Source organism: Prunus persica, chromosome G2 (assembly GCF_000346465.2).
Source record: "Prunus persica cultivar Lovell chromosome G2, Prunus_persica_NCBIv2, whole genome shotgun sequence".
NCBI classification, from domain to species: domain Eukaryota; kingdom Viridiplantae; phylum Streptophyta; class Magnoliopsida; order Rosales; family Rosaceae; genus Prunus; species Prunus persica.
This window is the reverse complement of record NC_034010.1, coordinates 18,976,633-18,992,398: the sequence shown is the minus strand read 5'-3', so window position 1 is coordinate 18,992,398 and position 15,766 is coordinate 18,976,633. Positions and strand designations below refer to the sequence as shown.

Here is a 15,766-nt window from a genome sequence, read left to right as displayed (position 1 = left end):
GGGTCAAGGAATCCATTTCACAACGAAGGTGGGGACAAGAAATTCCTGATATGAATATTACGGGTATGAAGATGTGGATGGGGAAAAAAAACTTAACGAGGATGGGGATGGGAATGACATGGCCACCCCCGATTCGACCCATTATCATCCCCTAACCATGGTTCCATAAATACAAAACAAAAAGTTAACTATAATTATACCAATGAACACGTGTTAAGAATAATAGTATAAGTACACATTGAATTAAAGTAATTTCATTTCTTAATTAGTTCACCATTCAATAAAAGAGTGATATAATATGCCTTTACTAGATTATAGACGAAAATTTCATTAGCTCCAAATTATATGTCAAATTCCTCATATCACGTGTAGATAAAAATGTAATTTTAATTTTCCGTGAAATTATTGCATCCTTCATTCTTCAACATTGATTGGATTGTGCATACCCATCAGCCATCACAACATGAAAATCATTCCAATAAGAAAAGAGAAATCATGACATGACTGCAGCACTCCCAAATTATCAAATCAATAAAATGGAAAAAAAAAAATTATTATTATCGACTAGCTCTAAGTTGAGTGTTACTTCTCCTTTTATAAAATTAAAATTTAAGGTTTTTTTAGTATAAGTAATAGCCTAAATTAATTTGAGTTGAGTATTATCAACTAACTCTGAGTTAAGTGTTACTAACTATTTAGTTCTGTCAAAAAAAAAGGATAGTTTAAACTACTTAATTCACATTTGAAAACAGAAAAGAAAAGGAAAACACCATTATTATCCAAAATGAAAAAAGTCCAAACCTGATATACACGCGCCAAAAAAAAGCGTCTGCTGATTTTCACACACCCAAAGAGGAGGCTGATGAGTGACGAGTCTGATGACTCTGTAACACACTAGACAGAGTGAGAGGCGCGAGAAGAGAGAGAGTCACCATCTTTGAAAAGAAGTGTAGCGTAAAGCAGGAACACGCGCGGGCCCTACGTGTTGGGGTCCACTTTCCTCTCTTCCGGTGGGTCCCATTCTAGCTCTCTCTGTCTCTCTCCTCATCTGGTCTCTCTTTCTCTTTCTCTCTCTCTCTCTCTCTCAGAGGCTCAGCTTACTAATAAAGTGCGCGCAGCCCATAAAAAAAAAGCAAAAGCTGTAAACAAGCCTGTAATTACAACCACCATAATCGCTTAATAAAGCTTTTGTGGTTTCAGTCTTTCACAGAGACAGACAGAGCTCTAGAGAGAGAAAAGTTAGAGAGAGAGAGCTCTGGTCGCTTTGGCTCTGGAAAATTGAACAAAAAGAAGAAAAAAAACCTCGACATTTCATTTATAGCTTTTAGTTTTTCGGAGAAAAAAAGAGGTACGAGAGAGAGCTCTGTGAAAACCCTAAATTGTGAAGCTGACGCTTTAGATTTTCGTTGCTCTTATTGTGCACAGGGATCGTCCGTACGAATTCGTGTTCTGCTTCGTTTTGCTCTGGTGCGTTGTCCTTTCGGTTCTTTTTCTGCTGGGAATTTCCTCTGATTATTTTATTTATCTTTTAAATTTGGTTGCGGGGAGTGGGCTGTCTCGCGATCTTTCTCTACTCTCACTGTCTATGGATTCCACATTCTCTGTCTCAGTTACTTTCTTTTGAAAGAAAAAATGTTGGTTTTATAATGGTGTGGCTTGGAAATGAAGGTTTTGCTTCTTTGACCTTGTGGGTTCTGCTTTTTATATCTTTTGTTAGGTTTTAATATGCTATATATGTACCATTTCCGTAATTGTAGTGGACTGTGAGTGAAGTTAGGAATTTGAGGAGCCACTGATTGATTCTTAATTTTCTCTGATCAGGTTGGGTTTCTAGAAACTTTGACAATTGCAGTTTCGTGGTTGAAGGGTTTTGTGGTTTGAGTTACTGATTGTGGGAAGGGCTATGCAACTGTAGACATTTCATATTTCAACTTTTTATTTTCTTCCTATTTTCTGTTCAAATTGGTGCTAGTTTACATCATATTTAGGTAGAAAAAGAAAATGAACACCAGGCATTTCAATTTCTTGTCCTTGTTGTGGGTTGGTGGTATCTGGGTGCATTATTTTTTAAATGAATCTTTATTATTTTTAATATTATTTCTATTAGTGCTGCCGTCAAAGACTTGGAGTGCTGTTTGTTTGCTGATTAAGATGGAATAGAATTAAGTACTGTTTAGTGGACTACCTACACATTAAGATCTGACCATATATGTGAAGAATCCTGTAAGCTAAATCTTGATTTACTTTACTTTGCAGAATTGTTTCGATTCGGAGATTTTCTATGAGATACACAGTTGGTGGATATGGAGAGGGTTTCAGAATCAAAGGTGCTTCCTGGGAAATTGCCCCTCGTAGGTGAGGTACCATATACTCGTTCGACATCAACAAGAGTAGTGGGTCACGTGTCAAGTGTGCGCTCTGGTTTGGTGAGAGAAGATGTTGCTTCTGCAAGAGACAGAGGTCATTTATCCAACGGGCGCTTGGGCTTGGTGAGAGAAGAAATTGCATTGGCAAGGCAAATGGCTGAGTTATCGAATGTGCATTCTCTTATGGTAAAAGATGTAAGATCTAATGCACGGGAGTCGCAAGATTCAGACTCGCCAATTCCTCTAAGAACAAGGAAAGGAAAGATCTCTTTCCCAGAAGAGGAAGAACTTATGTCTGACTCTCTTACATTTAAGGGAAGTGGAGATTCATTTGATGAAGGGGGCCCTAGTTCTTTCTCTGGGGTTAGTCACCCTCCAGAACCTGTTGATATGGATTTAATGAAAACAGTGTATGTACCTATTGGTCAGAATAAGTCTGAGGCTGGATGCTTGATGAAGAGCTTATCTAGGAAAGGCCCTTTCCTCGAAGATCTTTCCCTCCGGGTTCCTGCTAAGAAACCAAATCCAATTGTCCTTTCCCCTTCAGAAAGCTTGGTTGAAGAACCCAATGACTTAGGTGCATTGTCTCCACCGTTTGCAGTTCCCCGTGCATCACAAAATACAGATAATTCACTCCCTCCAGATTCTGAGGAGAAGGAGTGTGTTTGGGATGCTTCTTTGCCTCCGAGTGGCAATGTAAGTCCTCTTAGTAGCATCGATAGTACTGGTGTTGTCACTGCTATGAGCATTGTCAATAGCTGCACCGGTACATACAGGAGTGACGCAATCACAAGTGATGGCATGCTTAGCATTGATAGGAATTGTGAAAGTACCAAAGGGAGTGTTAGAGGGGATTCACTTGAGAGTGCAAAAACTAGCGTTAGTCGAGCAAGTGATAGTAGTGGCCTTAGTGATGACAGCAACTGGAGCAACATTACTGGGAGTGCCAATAAGCCCCATAAAGGAAATGACCCTAGATGGAAGGCTATTCTTGCAATTCGAGTTCGGGATGGGATTTTGGGTATGAGCCATTTTAGATTACTCAAACGGCTTGGTTGCGGGGATATTGGCAGTGTCTATCTTTCAGAACTGAGTGGAACACGCTGTTATTTTGCAATGAAAGTAATGGACAAGGCATCCCTTGCAAGCAGGAAGAAGTTGACTAGGGCTCAGACGGAAAGGGAGATTTTGCAACTGCTGGACCATCCATTCCTTCCAACTTTATATACACATTTTGAGACCGACAGGTTCTCATGTTTGGTCATGGAATATTGTCCAGGTGGTGATTTGCACACTCTGAGGCAACGGCAACCTGGAAAACATTTCTCGGAGTATGCTGCGAGGTATGCTTTCTATTTCAGATGCATTCTTTCAGCTGTCTAAAGTATTAGACTGTTAGTAATTTTGATGACGAAGGGAGCCTCCTATCTAAATGACTGTAATCTTTCTTTCTTTGTGTTGATCTATATCTTTTTGCATTTACGATGTTGCATTTTTGAAGGTTTTCCAACATGGTAATTGTTAAGCGAAACTAAATTAGCAAGTGAGCACTCTGTTTGCCATCCACGAAGTCCTTTTTTATATGCTTATCTGGACAAACTGTTGCGATTTTTTTCTAAAAGATCATTTAGATTTAGAGACACGGTTTCATCTCTTTGATATTTCTCGTACTTTGAGACATGTTGGTTTCGGAAAATACTTTTCTGTATTTTACACTAATACAATACAAACTCAACTAATATGTTCATTAGTTAGAAAAACTTCATAATGGGCTTACAGCCAGTGTAAACTTTCGACTGAAGGAGCTGGATGTCCATTCTCTGATAAATATGATACTTCTATTTGCTGCTTTAGTCCATTTTCATATTCAGTTAAGGTCCTTCACACTCATTTGCTATCGCCTTTGTCTGTTTTGGAAAACTTCACAATGTGATTTATCTCTATCACACTGTTTGGATTTGTTCCCCACTTTATAAAAATGATAAGAGTGTAAAGTCACATGCTAGTTCTAGATGTTATTAACTCACTATATTTTATTCATCCAGTTCATCTACTCTGAGTTTGAATTCAAATACTGTGTATGAAACTGGTCAACCTGTCAACAATAAAAACTATGTTATGGGAAGAAGAGGCTGAGTAACATATTGAAGTATTAGGCTTTGGAAGTTGGGCTATTTATGCTGGAGACCTTTTTGAGTGTTCACAAAAATGATGAAAATATCAATCAACAATTAAAAATGTACCATGAACAAGGAACTGCAACACACATCAAAATATTAAGCTTTGAAAGTGTCGCTGTTTGTTCTTGCTTGGACCTTTTGTCATTGTATAATAAAATTTTTGTGCCTTCATTTTACATAATTTTTCTACTACCTTGGCTATCCAAGCTAGAAACACTCGGAGCAATGATTTGCAAGTTGGACCATCCATTCGAATATTTTTCCCTTTTGTCCCCTTTGAAAGGTTGTTACTGCATTGGAGCGTCTTTCTTTAAAACCTGATTTCCAAATACAACCAACAATTACTTCATCTACCAGGATTAAATGGAAAATAGATTGCACAGTTATTCAATAATGCGCTGATTCAATGCAGTATAGATCATTCATTTTTGAGAATTTCATTCTGTTTTCCTTTTGTGTGGAAGATTAGATGCTGCTGCTTTACCAATCTGCTATACTAAGCTAATCCTTACTTAAAGTAGGCAGGCGAGTGATATACTCATCCATCTTTGCTCTTGCAGATTCTATGCTGCTGAGGTTCTGTTGGCACTAGAGTATTTACACATGCTTGGAGTTGTCTACAGGGACTTGAAACCTGAAAACGTGCTTGTTCGTGACGACGGCCACATAATGCTTTCAGATTTTGACCTTTCCCTGAGATGCGCTGTTTCACCAACCCTGATAAGAACTTCATTTGATTCTGATCCTTCAAAACGAGGAGCAGGTGGTGCATTCTGTGTCCAACCTGCATGTATTGAGCCCTCATCAGTGTGCATTCAACCTGCTTGTTTTATCCCTAGGTTCTTTCCTCAGAAAAGCAAGAAGAACCGAAAACCTCGAGCTGAGCCTGGGTTTGCCACCAATGCACTTCCGGAGCTTGTTGCAGAGCCTACTCAAGCTCGGTCTATGTCCTTTGTTGGAACCCATGAATACCTAGCCCCTGAAATTATTAAGGGAGAAGGCCATGGAAGTGCAGTCGATTGGTGGACGTTTGGTATATTCTTGCATGAATTACTGTATGGTAAAACTCCTTTTAAAGGCTCAGGAAACCGTGCTACATTGTTCAATGTGGTGGGGCAGCAACTAAAATTCCCAGATTCACCAGCAACTAGTTATGCAGGCCGCGATCTAATTCGGGGATTGCTAGTGAAAGAGCCACAACACCGGCTTGGGGTGAAAAGGGGTGCAACTGAGATCAAGCAGCATCCCTTCTTTGAAGGTGTGAACTGGGCTCTGATACGATGCAGCACACCACCAGAAGTACCAAGACCAATGGAAGCTGAGCTGCCAGGGAAATTTGGGGCAGTTGACACTGTTGGTGTCGGAAGCAACAGTAAAAGGATGGTTGGGGCAGACGTGAAGTCCGGGGGTAAATATCTAGACTTTGAGTTCTTTTAGTTTGGATCACATCACAGGATTATTGTTCTGTCATGTATTGGTACCCATCATTTAAATCGTAAAAGAGTATGCCTGATTTACTTAACTGTGTTCTCTGCTAATGAACTTGAGCTTACCTAGCTTATAAAAGAAAATCCCCATTTTAATGGGGAAAACTGTTCAGTAAAATTTTATGTAGCGATAGACTTCACCTGGTTCCTTCATGATGGTCCCTTTTCAAGTTATCTGGATGTTACCAATTTTAAGGATGAGCTGTACGAGAAACCATTCTTGCGAAGGACCAATGAAATGAGCAAGCAACAATGGATTAAACTCGAAAACTATATGAACTTAATGCAATGCTTGACGCGGAGGAGTCTCTTATGAGACGAAAATCTCGGGCCCTGTGGTTGAAAAATGGAGATAGAAAGACGAGATGGAGATAGAAAGACAAAAACTATATGAGCTGCTTATCTTGAAGGTCGAGTGAGTTTCATGGACTAGAACCTGGCATATATGCAGGAAAGTAGGAAATTTTCATATTCATTTTATTTCTATGTTTCCGGGTTGTGGTTTAAAGGACGCCACAGTCCTCATATGAAGCAAAGCAACCAAGATTATGGTGATGCAGGATTTTTGTATTTTTTTAACTAATGAGGCCAATGGAATTCGAATTTGGGACATCTTCAACCGAGCTTGTTATGGTTAATGCTAAAGTCCGATATTGTTTTTGACATTACATTAGTTAAGAAAATCTCTCATCATAATATACTACTTCATGTTTTCACATGGAATTTACAAAAAGAAAAACACAATACAAGTCCGTACTTTTCTTGAACTTTCAAGGTTGTCTACCAAGAAAGAAAATTCAGAACAAAGATATTTGAAAATGCTTGTGCTATTAGCAAAAGCAATCCAAAACAGACCCATCTCTGTAAATCCAAGTTACTGTTATAAACTAGAGAGAAAATAGAGAGAATTGAGATAGAAACTGAAGAGAATGTTTCTCATTCATATGTTCTGAAAATGTGTATCTTCATTGTAGGGGAGATGCCTTACTTGTAGGCAAGCATCTCCTAAATGGAGGTGGGCTCCACTATAGTTATTTTACAACACTCCCCCTTAGAGACCACAAATGATACAGAATATGTCTCGTTAAAAACCTTGCCAGTAAAAACCCAGTGGGACAAAAACTGGTCGAAGGGAAAAAGAGTACATAATCATGTGTAACATAAAATTCTAAGTATATTGACGCGCGTGCGACACTGCCTCGTTAAAACCTTGCCAGGAAAAACCCAGTGGGATAAAAACCTGGACAAAGGAAAAAGAGTACAGTGTTTGAAGATCTTTATTGGTAGCGCGCTCCCCCCTGATGCTTGGCAAAATATCTTTAAGTCATACTGTTGATCAGCTTTCTGAATATCGTAGTTGACACTGCTTCTGTGAGTCAATCTTGAGCGACACTGCCTCGTTAAAACCTTACCAGAAAAAATCCAGTGGGATAAAAACCTGGATGAAGGAAAAAGAGTACAGTGTATGAAGGTCTTTATTAAAACCATGCTCCCCCTGATGAATATCTCCCCCTGGAAAATTTAGGACTAGCTTTTGTCCAGTAAGCGACCATAAAAATTTTCATAGTATACTCTAAACCCTTGAGCGACACTGCCTCGTTAAAACCTTACCAGGAAAAACCCAATGGGATAAAAACCTGGATAAAGGAAAAAGAGTACAGTGTTGAGCTGAGCTCTATCTGGTCTAGTATATTTCCAGAAAAACATTTAAGGACCAACGGATAAGACTCTCTTAGTATAAGCAAGAATCTCGTTGGTATAATGCTCGATCGAGACAAATATTTCATGAATTCTGCAGAAGCTTTAATGTGTTGCAATCACATTATAATCAATGTATTCACTGAGGTAATTTATGCATATTAATATTGAGTACAAATTTTGTGCTTCAAGCACATGTCCTTTAGGGACTTGCTTTATGCAATTGTCAATCCTCTCAACGGATTTTGTCTAAAAGGGATTAAACTTTATGACACATTATATAGCTTTAACCCAGCTATTTATACATCTTTAGGGAATCGTTTCTGGCGATATGCTCCGTGCATTTAATAACCCTTAAAGATAATATGTTGGTCTCCGTAATTGTGTAGTAAGGGGGGGCACAATTGAATCTGTAAATATGGAGAAAACCCATCATTCCTTGTTTCTGCTAGAAAACAGTGTGTCATACAAAGTAGGTATATTCCCTTTTATTCCGAACACCCAAGTATAAATTCAGTATTAACAAATTTTTGGGGTTCGTATTGTGGGTTTGTTCTTTCACGTTCATTCTCATTTATAATGGAATTACCTCGTTCCATTTTGGCCAATGATATTGTCGACATTTAATAATTGAACGTGGTTCCAATCAACACAGCCCATTGATGATTTGAGTAGCTACTCCAAAACCAAAAATTGTCATTCATCAATTCATAATCTCACAATTCTCATGTGCATGCGCATGCATCAATTATAAGCATTTCTTTTGCTTTTGGGTACCCAAGCCACTTCATGGGGCTTTTATTATGTGAGAATGTGGATTATAACCTCCATTGGAGCGTTATTTTACATAGGGCGTGGAAAATCTCCATTTAGGGAGTTGGAACATTTAGAACCCATATATCTGTCATGCTGCAGGCATGCCACAGATTAATACATACATGTCAATGAATTTCTGGGACTTTAACCCATATAATTTGCTACGCATTAGGCGTGCATAATATCAATATTGACATGTCAAAGGATTGTCCTTTCGGGACTTCAATCCATATCATTTGCTACGCAACAGGCGTGCATCATATTGATCACTGCTATACCCATATTCTGTTCTTATGGTACATTAATCTGTGCAGTGTATTATCAATGTATCCAACTTGCAATCTGTAAAATTTGCATTAATAATTCATGGATACATACAAGCCATTCTTTTGGAACGGACTTATCTCCCCATTTGGTTACCTTTCAAGATAAAATATCAAATAAGTATATAAGCATAAAATAACACAAGTATTGCTTACGTCCTTAGGTGGGAGAAACTTTTCTCAAGTATCATTCAAGCTTGTATCGGCCCAGTAAATGTAGCGCTTGATGATCTAGTTATATCCTGCAAGAGTAAAATCACAAACTCTTTTCTCTGTTAAAATAAATAACCTACAAAAATTGTGATATTGATTGCAAGAGAAGGTAAACAATCAGGGAAGCAAGCTGGTGGGAGCAGACAACAAGCTCAGCAATCAAGGAAGGAAGCTGGTGGGAGCAAACAACAAGCTCTCATTTCTTCTAGTCTAGAAGAACTTCCGGAGATTAGAGCATAAGGTTGCCTTCACAGTTCCCTGATGTGGCGGAAACGTGATCAGGGATAGTCTCGCTTCCTGAATGGATGATCAGAGATAGTCTTGCTTCTCGGGCATATTAAGTGCTCACTGATAAGAAAAACAAGTAGATATCGCATCACTAGGTATGGAGAAAACTGGATGTCTTCTGCAAAGAAAATTTCGTTAGTAACACATTTATACACAAATAAGAGGAATAGGTAGAACCGGTGAATTTCAAATTAACCATAAGAAAATTGCGAGATTCTCGGGGCACTTTTGAAAAAGTAGCTCCGTGAAATCCGTAAAGCAAGATCGGCTTTTGACGAAAATAATACTTGAAAACGCCGAAAGTGCCGACATGCATTATCGGAGGCCACTTGAAGTTTTGGACTCTGTGAAAGAAAAAGACAATATAGGGATCTGAGATAATATTGGGATCTTGGAAACTGTAGCCATATTTCCTCCTATAGATATTGCCTTTGCAAAACTTGATTGGAGCAACTGCGTTTCAACTTGCTCCTTTCCTGTTATAATAATTGCGCACATTCTTAAAATTTGCACCTGTGGTTTTTACGTCTTTTCAAAATGACGGTTTGGAACCTTGTGCCTTATAGGTTCAAATAACCACATCGACTCTCCCAAATTTCATATTTCAACGTATGAGAGCCCGGAACTTTTGGCCTGGGCTAAACACAAACTCAGAATTTATTTGCCCTTTTCAAAATGGACATGAAATATGAATTGAGTAAAAGCCACGCTAATATCTCATATATTTGGGTTCATGAGCTTCCGGCCCAGATATAACAAAATATGTGGGGAGCCTCAATTCATCATTCTCTTATGCCAAAGAGATATGTGGCGTACCACAATTTGCAATAATACCTCAAGGGTTGTCCATTTAATTGTTGGAACTTCAGGTTCTCAATACTGTTAGATTTTGAACTTATGGCCAAAATCACATATTCTCATGGTATGGACATTCAATCCCCTTAGATTTTGAACTTCGGGCCAAAATCACATATTCTCATGGTATGAACATTTTTACAATTTTCTGTACATATTTCTGGACTTCAAGCCCTTACATAATTGTCCATATTTTGAGGAACTTCTGGCATCTCATTTAATTGCTCATCCATGAGTTTAAGGAACTACAGGTTCCCTTTTTGAATGGTGATAGTTTACCCAAAATGGTAAATATTTATGCATACATCACAATTCATGTATACGGCACTATTCATGTGTACAGTACATTTGCCAGTACAGTTATCATCCATGTGTACGGCATTATGAACCAATACGGTACTGTTACATCATTAAGGAACCCCATGTCCTTATTTACATGTCAGAGATCAAGGACCCTCAAGTCCGATCACATGTTTACAAATATAGTACCGGAGAGACTGCCAGCTCTCATATTAACATCATCATCAAGGATCTTCAAGTCCTGATGTAATTGTATGATGAGGATCAAGGAACTTCTGGTCCTGATCTGTATACTGTAAAAAACTCATCATACAACACATTTAATCCATAAAATAAATTGCTGGTAAATAAATTACCGGTATGGACGATAAACCCGCACCACACTTTAAATAAATGTAAATGTGCGGTAAATTAAATTCATAAAGTTAAGGTGCTCGTATGGGCATTAATTCTGCTCCATACATTTAAATAAAAGTAAAGGCGTGGACGATAAACCCGCACCACCCTTTTAAATAAATGTAAACGTGCGGTAAATTAAATGCCTTGCTGTATGGACGTTAATCCCGCACCATACTTTAAATAAAATTAAATGTGCGGTAAAGTAAATTGTGCTTGTATGGGCACTAATTCTGCTCTATACATTTAAATAAAATTAAAGGCGTGGACGATAAACCCGCACCACCCTTTTAAATAAATACTGTTGTATGGGTAATAAACCTACAGCATACAGTAAATAAAATAAATGTGGGAATAAAAACCACCACTGAACAGGATAAGGAAAGTGTTAGTGTTAGTAACGGTCTCCCACTGATAATATGTTTAGTATTACCAAGGGTCCATTTTTGTTAATGGTTAGTAAAAGAAAAGCAGATAAATATAATAGGAAATAATAGGAAAGATAAGGGAGTAGAGATCTTTATCGCTTATTCTTTCGCTTATGCCATTGCTGAGTGATCCTTTTTTTTTAAAAAAAAAAAAAAAAAAATTTTTATTTTAAATGTTTCGGTGGGTTTTCACATGTGCAGCAGAATGTGGGTGGGACTGTAATCATGCGCACTCGACAACATGTGCTGTCCAGCCAACTTGTGTTTATCGCGTGGCCCGCCATTAGACCTAAGTCATCATTTCCATCTGCACTCAGCCCGTCACCAGTGTCACCATCAACCTGGAGAGAGTTGACGGAGCCTCGGTGAGACCAACCCAGATGATGAAATCGGGTTTAAACAAATCCCAAATGGAAAGTTTGGGAAAATATGTGAGAAATCAGAGGAGCCAAAGTTCTGTGTTTGACTCGTCATCAAAATTGTATCTATAAGTTTGAGGAAGGCTGTCAACGCAGCCAACACAGCCGTTACATGGGACCCAAGTAGCATCATTGCTAGTGTCGACAGCCATGAGCAAGGTCTGAGTGGAGCCACGTGATGTTGTCTACCAATTATATTGTGAGGTGAACAACCAATGTCTTAGGCCTATAAATAGATACCTCCATCAAGAGAAGTACACACATATAGAAGAGGAAGAGAAGGAAGAATGAGGGTGAGTGAGTTGAGAGGAAAGAGAGCAAGAGAGAAATTCTCTAAGAGAGAAAATTGAGTGAGCCATACATATTGTAAACACAAAGTTGTAACCCTATTATTTTACATAGTGGAAAAGTTACTACTGCTGCTCTCCATAAATATCTGAAGAGAGAATCCATGATGTGATCCTAACTCTGAGGGTTATTTGTTTTTGACTGAGAAAAGAGTTGTGATTTTTGCTCTTGCAGGATATAACTAGATCATCAAGCGCTACATTATATTTACTGGGCCGATACGAGCTTGAATGATACTTGAGAAAAGTTTCTCCCACCTAAGGATGTAAGCAATACTTGTGTTATTTTATGCTTATATACTTATTTGATATTTTATCTTGAAAGGTAACCAAATGGGAAGATAAGTCCGTTCCAAAAGAATGGCTTGTATGTATCCATGAATTATTAATGCAAATTTTACAGATTGTAAGTTGGATACATTGATAATACACTGCACAGATTAAAATCCCATATGGGTATAGCAGTGATCAATATGATGCACGCCTGTTGCGTAGCAAATGATGTGGATTGAAGTCCCGGAAGGACAATCCTTTGACATGTCAATATTGATATTATGCACGCCTAATGCGTAGCAAATTATATGGGTTAAAGTCCCATAATATGGGTTAAGGTCCCAGAAATTAATTGACATGTATGTATTAATCTGTGGCATGCCTGCAGCATGACAGATATATGGGTTCTAAATGTTCCAACTCCCTAAATGGAGATTTTCCACGCCCTATGTAAAATAACACTCCATTGGAGGTTATAATCCACATTCTCACATAATAAAAGCCCCCTGAAGTGGCTTGGGTACCCAAAAGCAAAGAAATGCTTATAATTGATGCATGCGCATGTACATGAGAATTGTGAGATTATGAATTGATGAATGACAATTTTTGGTTTTGGAGTAGCTACTCGAATCATCAATGGGCCGTGTTGATTGGAACCACGTTCAATTATTAAATGTCGACAATATCATTGGCCAAAATGGAACGAGGTAATTCCATTATAAATGAGAATGAACGTGAAAGAACAAACCCACAATACGAACCCCAAAATTTGTTAATACTGAATTTATACTTGGGTGTTCGGAATAAAAGGGAATATACCTACTTTGTATGACACACTGTTTTCTAGCAGAAACAAGGAATGTTGGGTTTTCTCTATAATTACAGATTCAATTGTGCCCCCCCTTATTACACAATTACGGAGACCAACATATTATCTTTAAGGGTTATTAAATGCACGGAGCATATCGCCAGAAGCGATTCCCTAAAGATGTATAAATAGCTGGGTTAAAGCTATATAATGTGTCATAAAGTTTAATCCCTTTTAGACAAAATCCGTTGAGAAGATTGACAATTGCATAAAGCAAGTCCCTAAAGGACATGTGCTTGAAGCACAAAATTTGTACTCAATATTAATATGCATAAATTACCTCAGTGAGTACATTGATTATAATGTGATTGCAACACATTAAAGCTTCTGCAGAATTCACGAAATATTTGTCTCGACTTAAGGATCGAGCATTATGCCAACGAGATTCTTGCTTATACTAAGAAAGTATTAAAGCATTTTTATGAGTATTATCCGTTGGACACCTTAATGATTTTCCGGAAGTATATTGGACCGGACATCATATTTTCCAAATAGGGCTCAACTCCATCACCATCATTTTGGGATGATGTGAGGTATATTTGATGCTATCTCCGCATAACACCATGTACGGGCATATTCTTTCAAGTGAACTTACAAATAGCCCAAGTTTTGTTAGAAACGCGGACTCTGAAAATTTCTATGATTTACATAGAGATAGCTCACTGGAAATATATTTACTTACTCAACTACGAGAATTATTAATGGCTATATCCTCCACTCACTCCGAAAGATTCTCACTCCAAAAGATAGTCATGAAGACATCAGGGGGAGATATTAATCAGGGGGAGCATCCAGAAGTATGCTATACAGATTGCTGTACTCTTTTTTCTTCCTTCCATCAGTTTTCTACCTCACTGGGTTTTTCTCCAAGCAAGGTTTTAATGAGGCAACTAATCTAGGGACATGTGGTCTCCAAGGGGGAGTGTTGTAAAGAAGAATAAGTAAAGAAGAATAGGTGAAGCCCACATAGCCAACTAACACCCACTAAACCTAACCACACACCCACCAAACCAAACCACTACCCAATTGATTGAAGAATATTAATGATGTTGTTGATTGAAGAATATTAATGATGTTGTTGATTGAAGAATATTAATGATGTTGTCTACCAATTATATTGTGAGGTGAACAACCAATGTCTTATGCCTATAAATAGATACCTCCATCAAGAGAAGTTCACACATAGAGAAGAGGAAGAGAAGGAAGAATGAGGGTGAGTGAGTTGAGAGGAAAGAGAGCAAGAGAGAAATTCTCCAAGAGAGAAAATTGAGTGAGCCATACATATTGTAAACACTAAAGTTGTAGCCCTATTATTTCATATAGTGAAAAGTTACTGCTGTTGCTCTCCGAGGACGTAGGCATAGCCGAACCTCGTTAAATACTGTGTCTCATCTACTTTACGTGCAGCTCAATATTCGCACATATCCCAGTTCATTCTATAACACGAAGGCCTTAAATCGGGTTCGCTGACCGGCCCGTGTTTGCTTCTGGACCGGCATAATCTTCATCACCTCGTCCTTGAGGCTACCGGAGGCGACGAGAGCGTCGATGATCTGGTGCTCCTTGATGGGTAGAGAGTGGAGGTAGATTTGCTCCAGGCTCCTTGATGGGTAGAGAGTGGAGGCTGTGCACGAGGCGGCCGAGCTTGGTCACTGGGACCCACTTCTCTTCCTCCTCGCGGCGCCCGGGGCGGCGTCGGCCTCCTCCGCGGCCGCGGTCGCCTCCGCGCCCGCTGAAGCCTCGACTGAATCCACCACGGCCTTTCTCTGCTGGTCTCTCTGCCATGGTTCTGTGAGAAGGGATGAGATGGAGAAGGGAGAAGAGTAACGGCTGGAGTGAGAGGGTTACTCTGACTCTTCAAAAAAAAAAATGGGATTTTGGACAAGGACCGCCCATCTTTCTTCCTTTGCCTTCTGTGGTTTTGGTTTTGGGGTGAGAGAGAGGGGTGGCTGGGCGCAAGTATGAATATGAGTTTTTGGCTTTGGGTGTTTTGATTCTGATAACATATTCTGCAGGTCTCTGGAAGCAAAAAGGCCAAGCTTAAGTGCTTCTAGCTTGATGGCCTCAAGAACTGCTGTTTTCAACAGATTAGGCTGTATGTTGTCAGAGAGACAGAGAGACTTTGTGAGAGAAAGTATTGAAGCAGATGGAATTCATCCGAGAATTCAGCTGGTATTTTCGAAAGCGAATTCGTGCTGATAACGTGTTATAAACTAGAGAGAAAATAGAGAGAATTGAGATAGAAACTGAAGAGAATGTTTCTCATTCATATGTTCTGAAAATGTGTATCTTCATTGTAGGGGAGATGCCTTACTTATAGGCAAGCATCTCCTAAATGGAGGTGGGCTCCACTATAGTTATTTTACAACAGTTACAAGTATAATATATTTGTTCCAGATAAAACTTTGGCCATTGACTTCTGGTTTCCAATTAAGCAGAAAAGTGCTTCCTTTGTCCAAAACAAGCAACAACAAAAAAAGAAGCTTTAGTCATATCTTGTTCTCCGCCT

The 15,766-nt window shown here is 38.8% G+C and overlaps 1 protein-coding gene across 2 annotated transcripts; it reads left to right on the top strand.

Annotated features, from left to right (window-relative positions):
- On the top strand, positions 1,070-6,645 carry LOC18786992 (serine/threonine-protein kinase D6PK). 2 transcript variants are annotated; one of them, XM_007220177.2, is made up of 3 exons: positions 1,070-1,467; positions 2,257-3,709; positions 5,107-6,151. In XM_007220177.2, the coding sequence occupies exons 2-3, from the start codon at positions 2,304-2,306 to the stop codon at positions 5,981-5,983; spliced, it is 2,283 nt and encodes a 760-aa protein (XP_007220239.1). In that variant the 5' UTR covers positions 1,070-1,467; positions 2,257-2,303; the 3' UTR covers positions 5,984-6,151. The 2 variants fall into 2 exon arrangements, with proteins under 2 accessions (XP_007220239.1, XP_020413353.1); XM_020557764.1 differs by lacking the exon at positions 1,070-1,467 and adding an exon at positions 1,529-1,911 and having other exon boundaries at positions 5,107-6,645.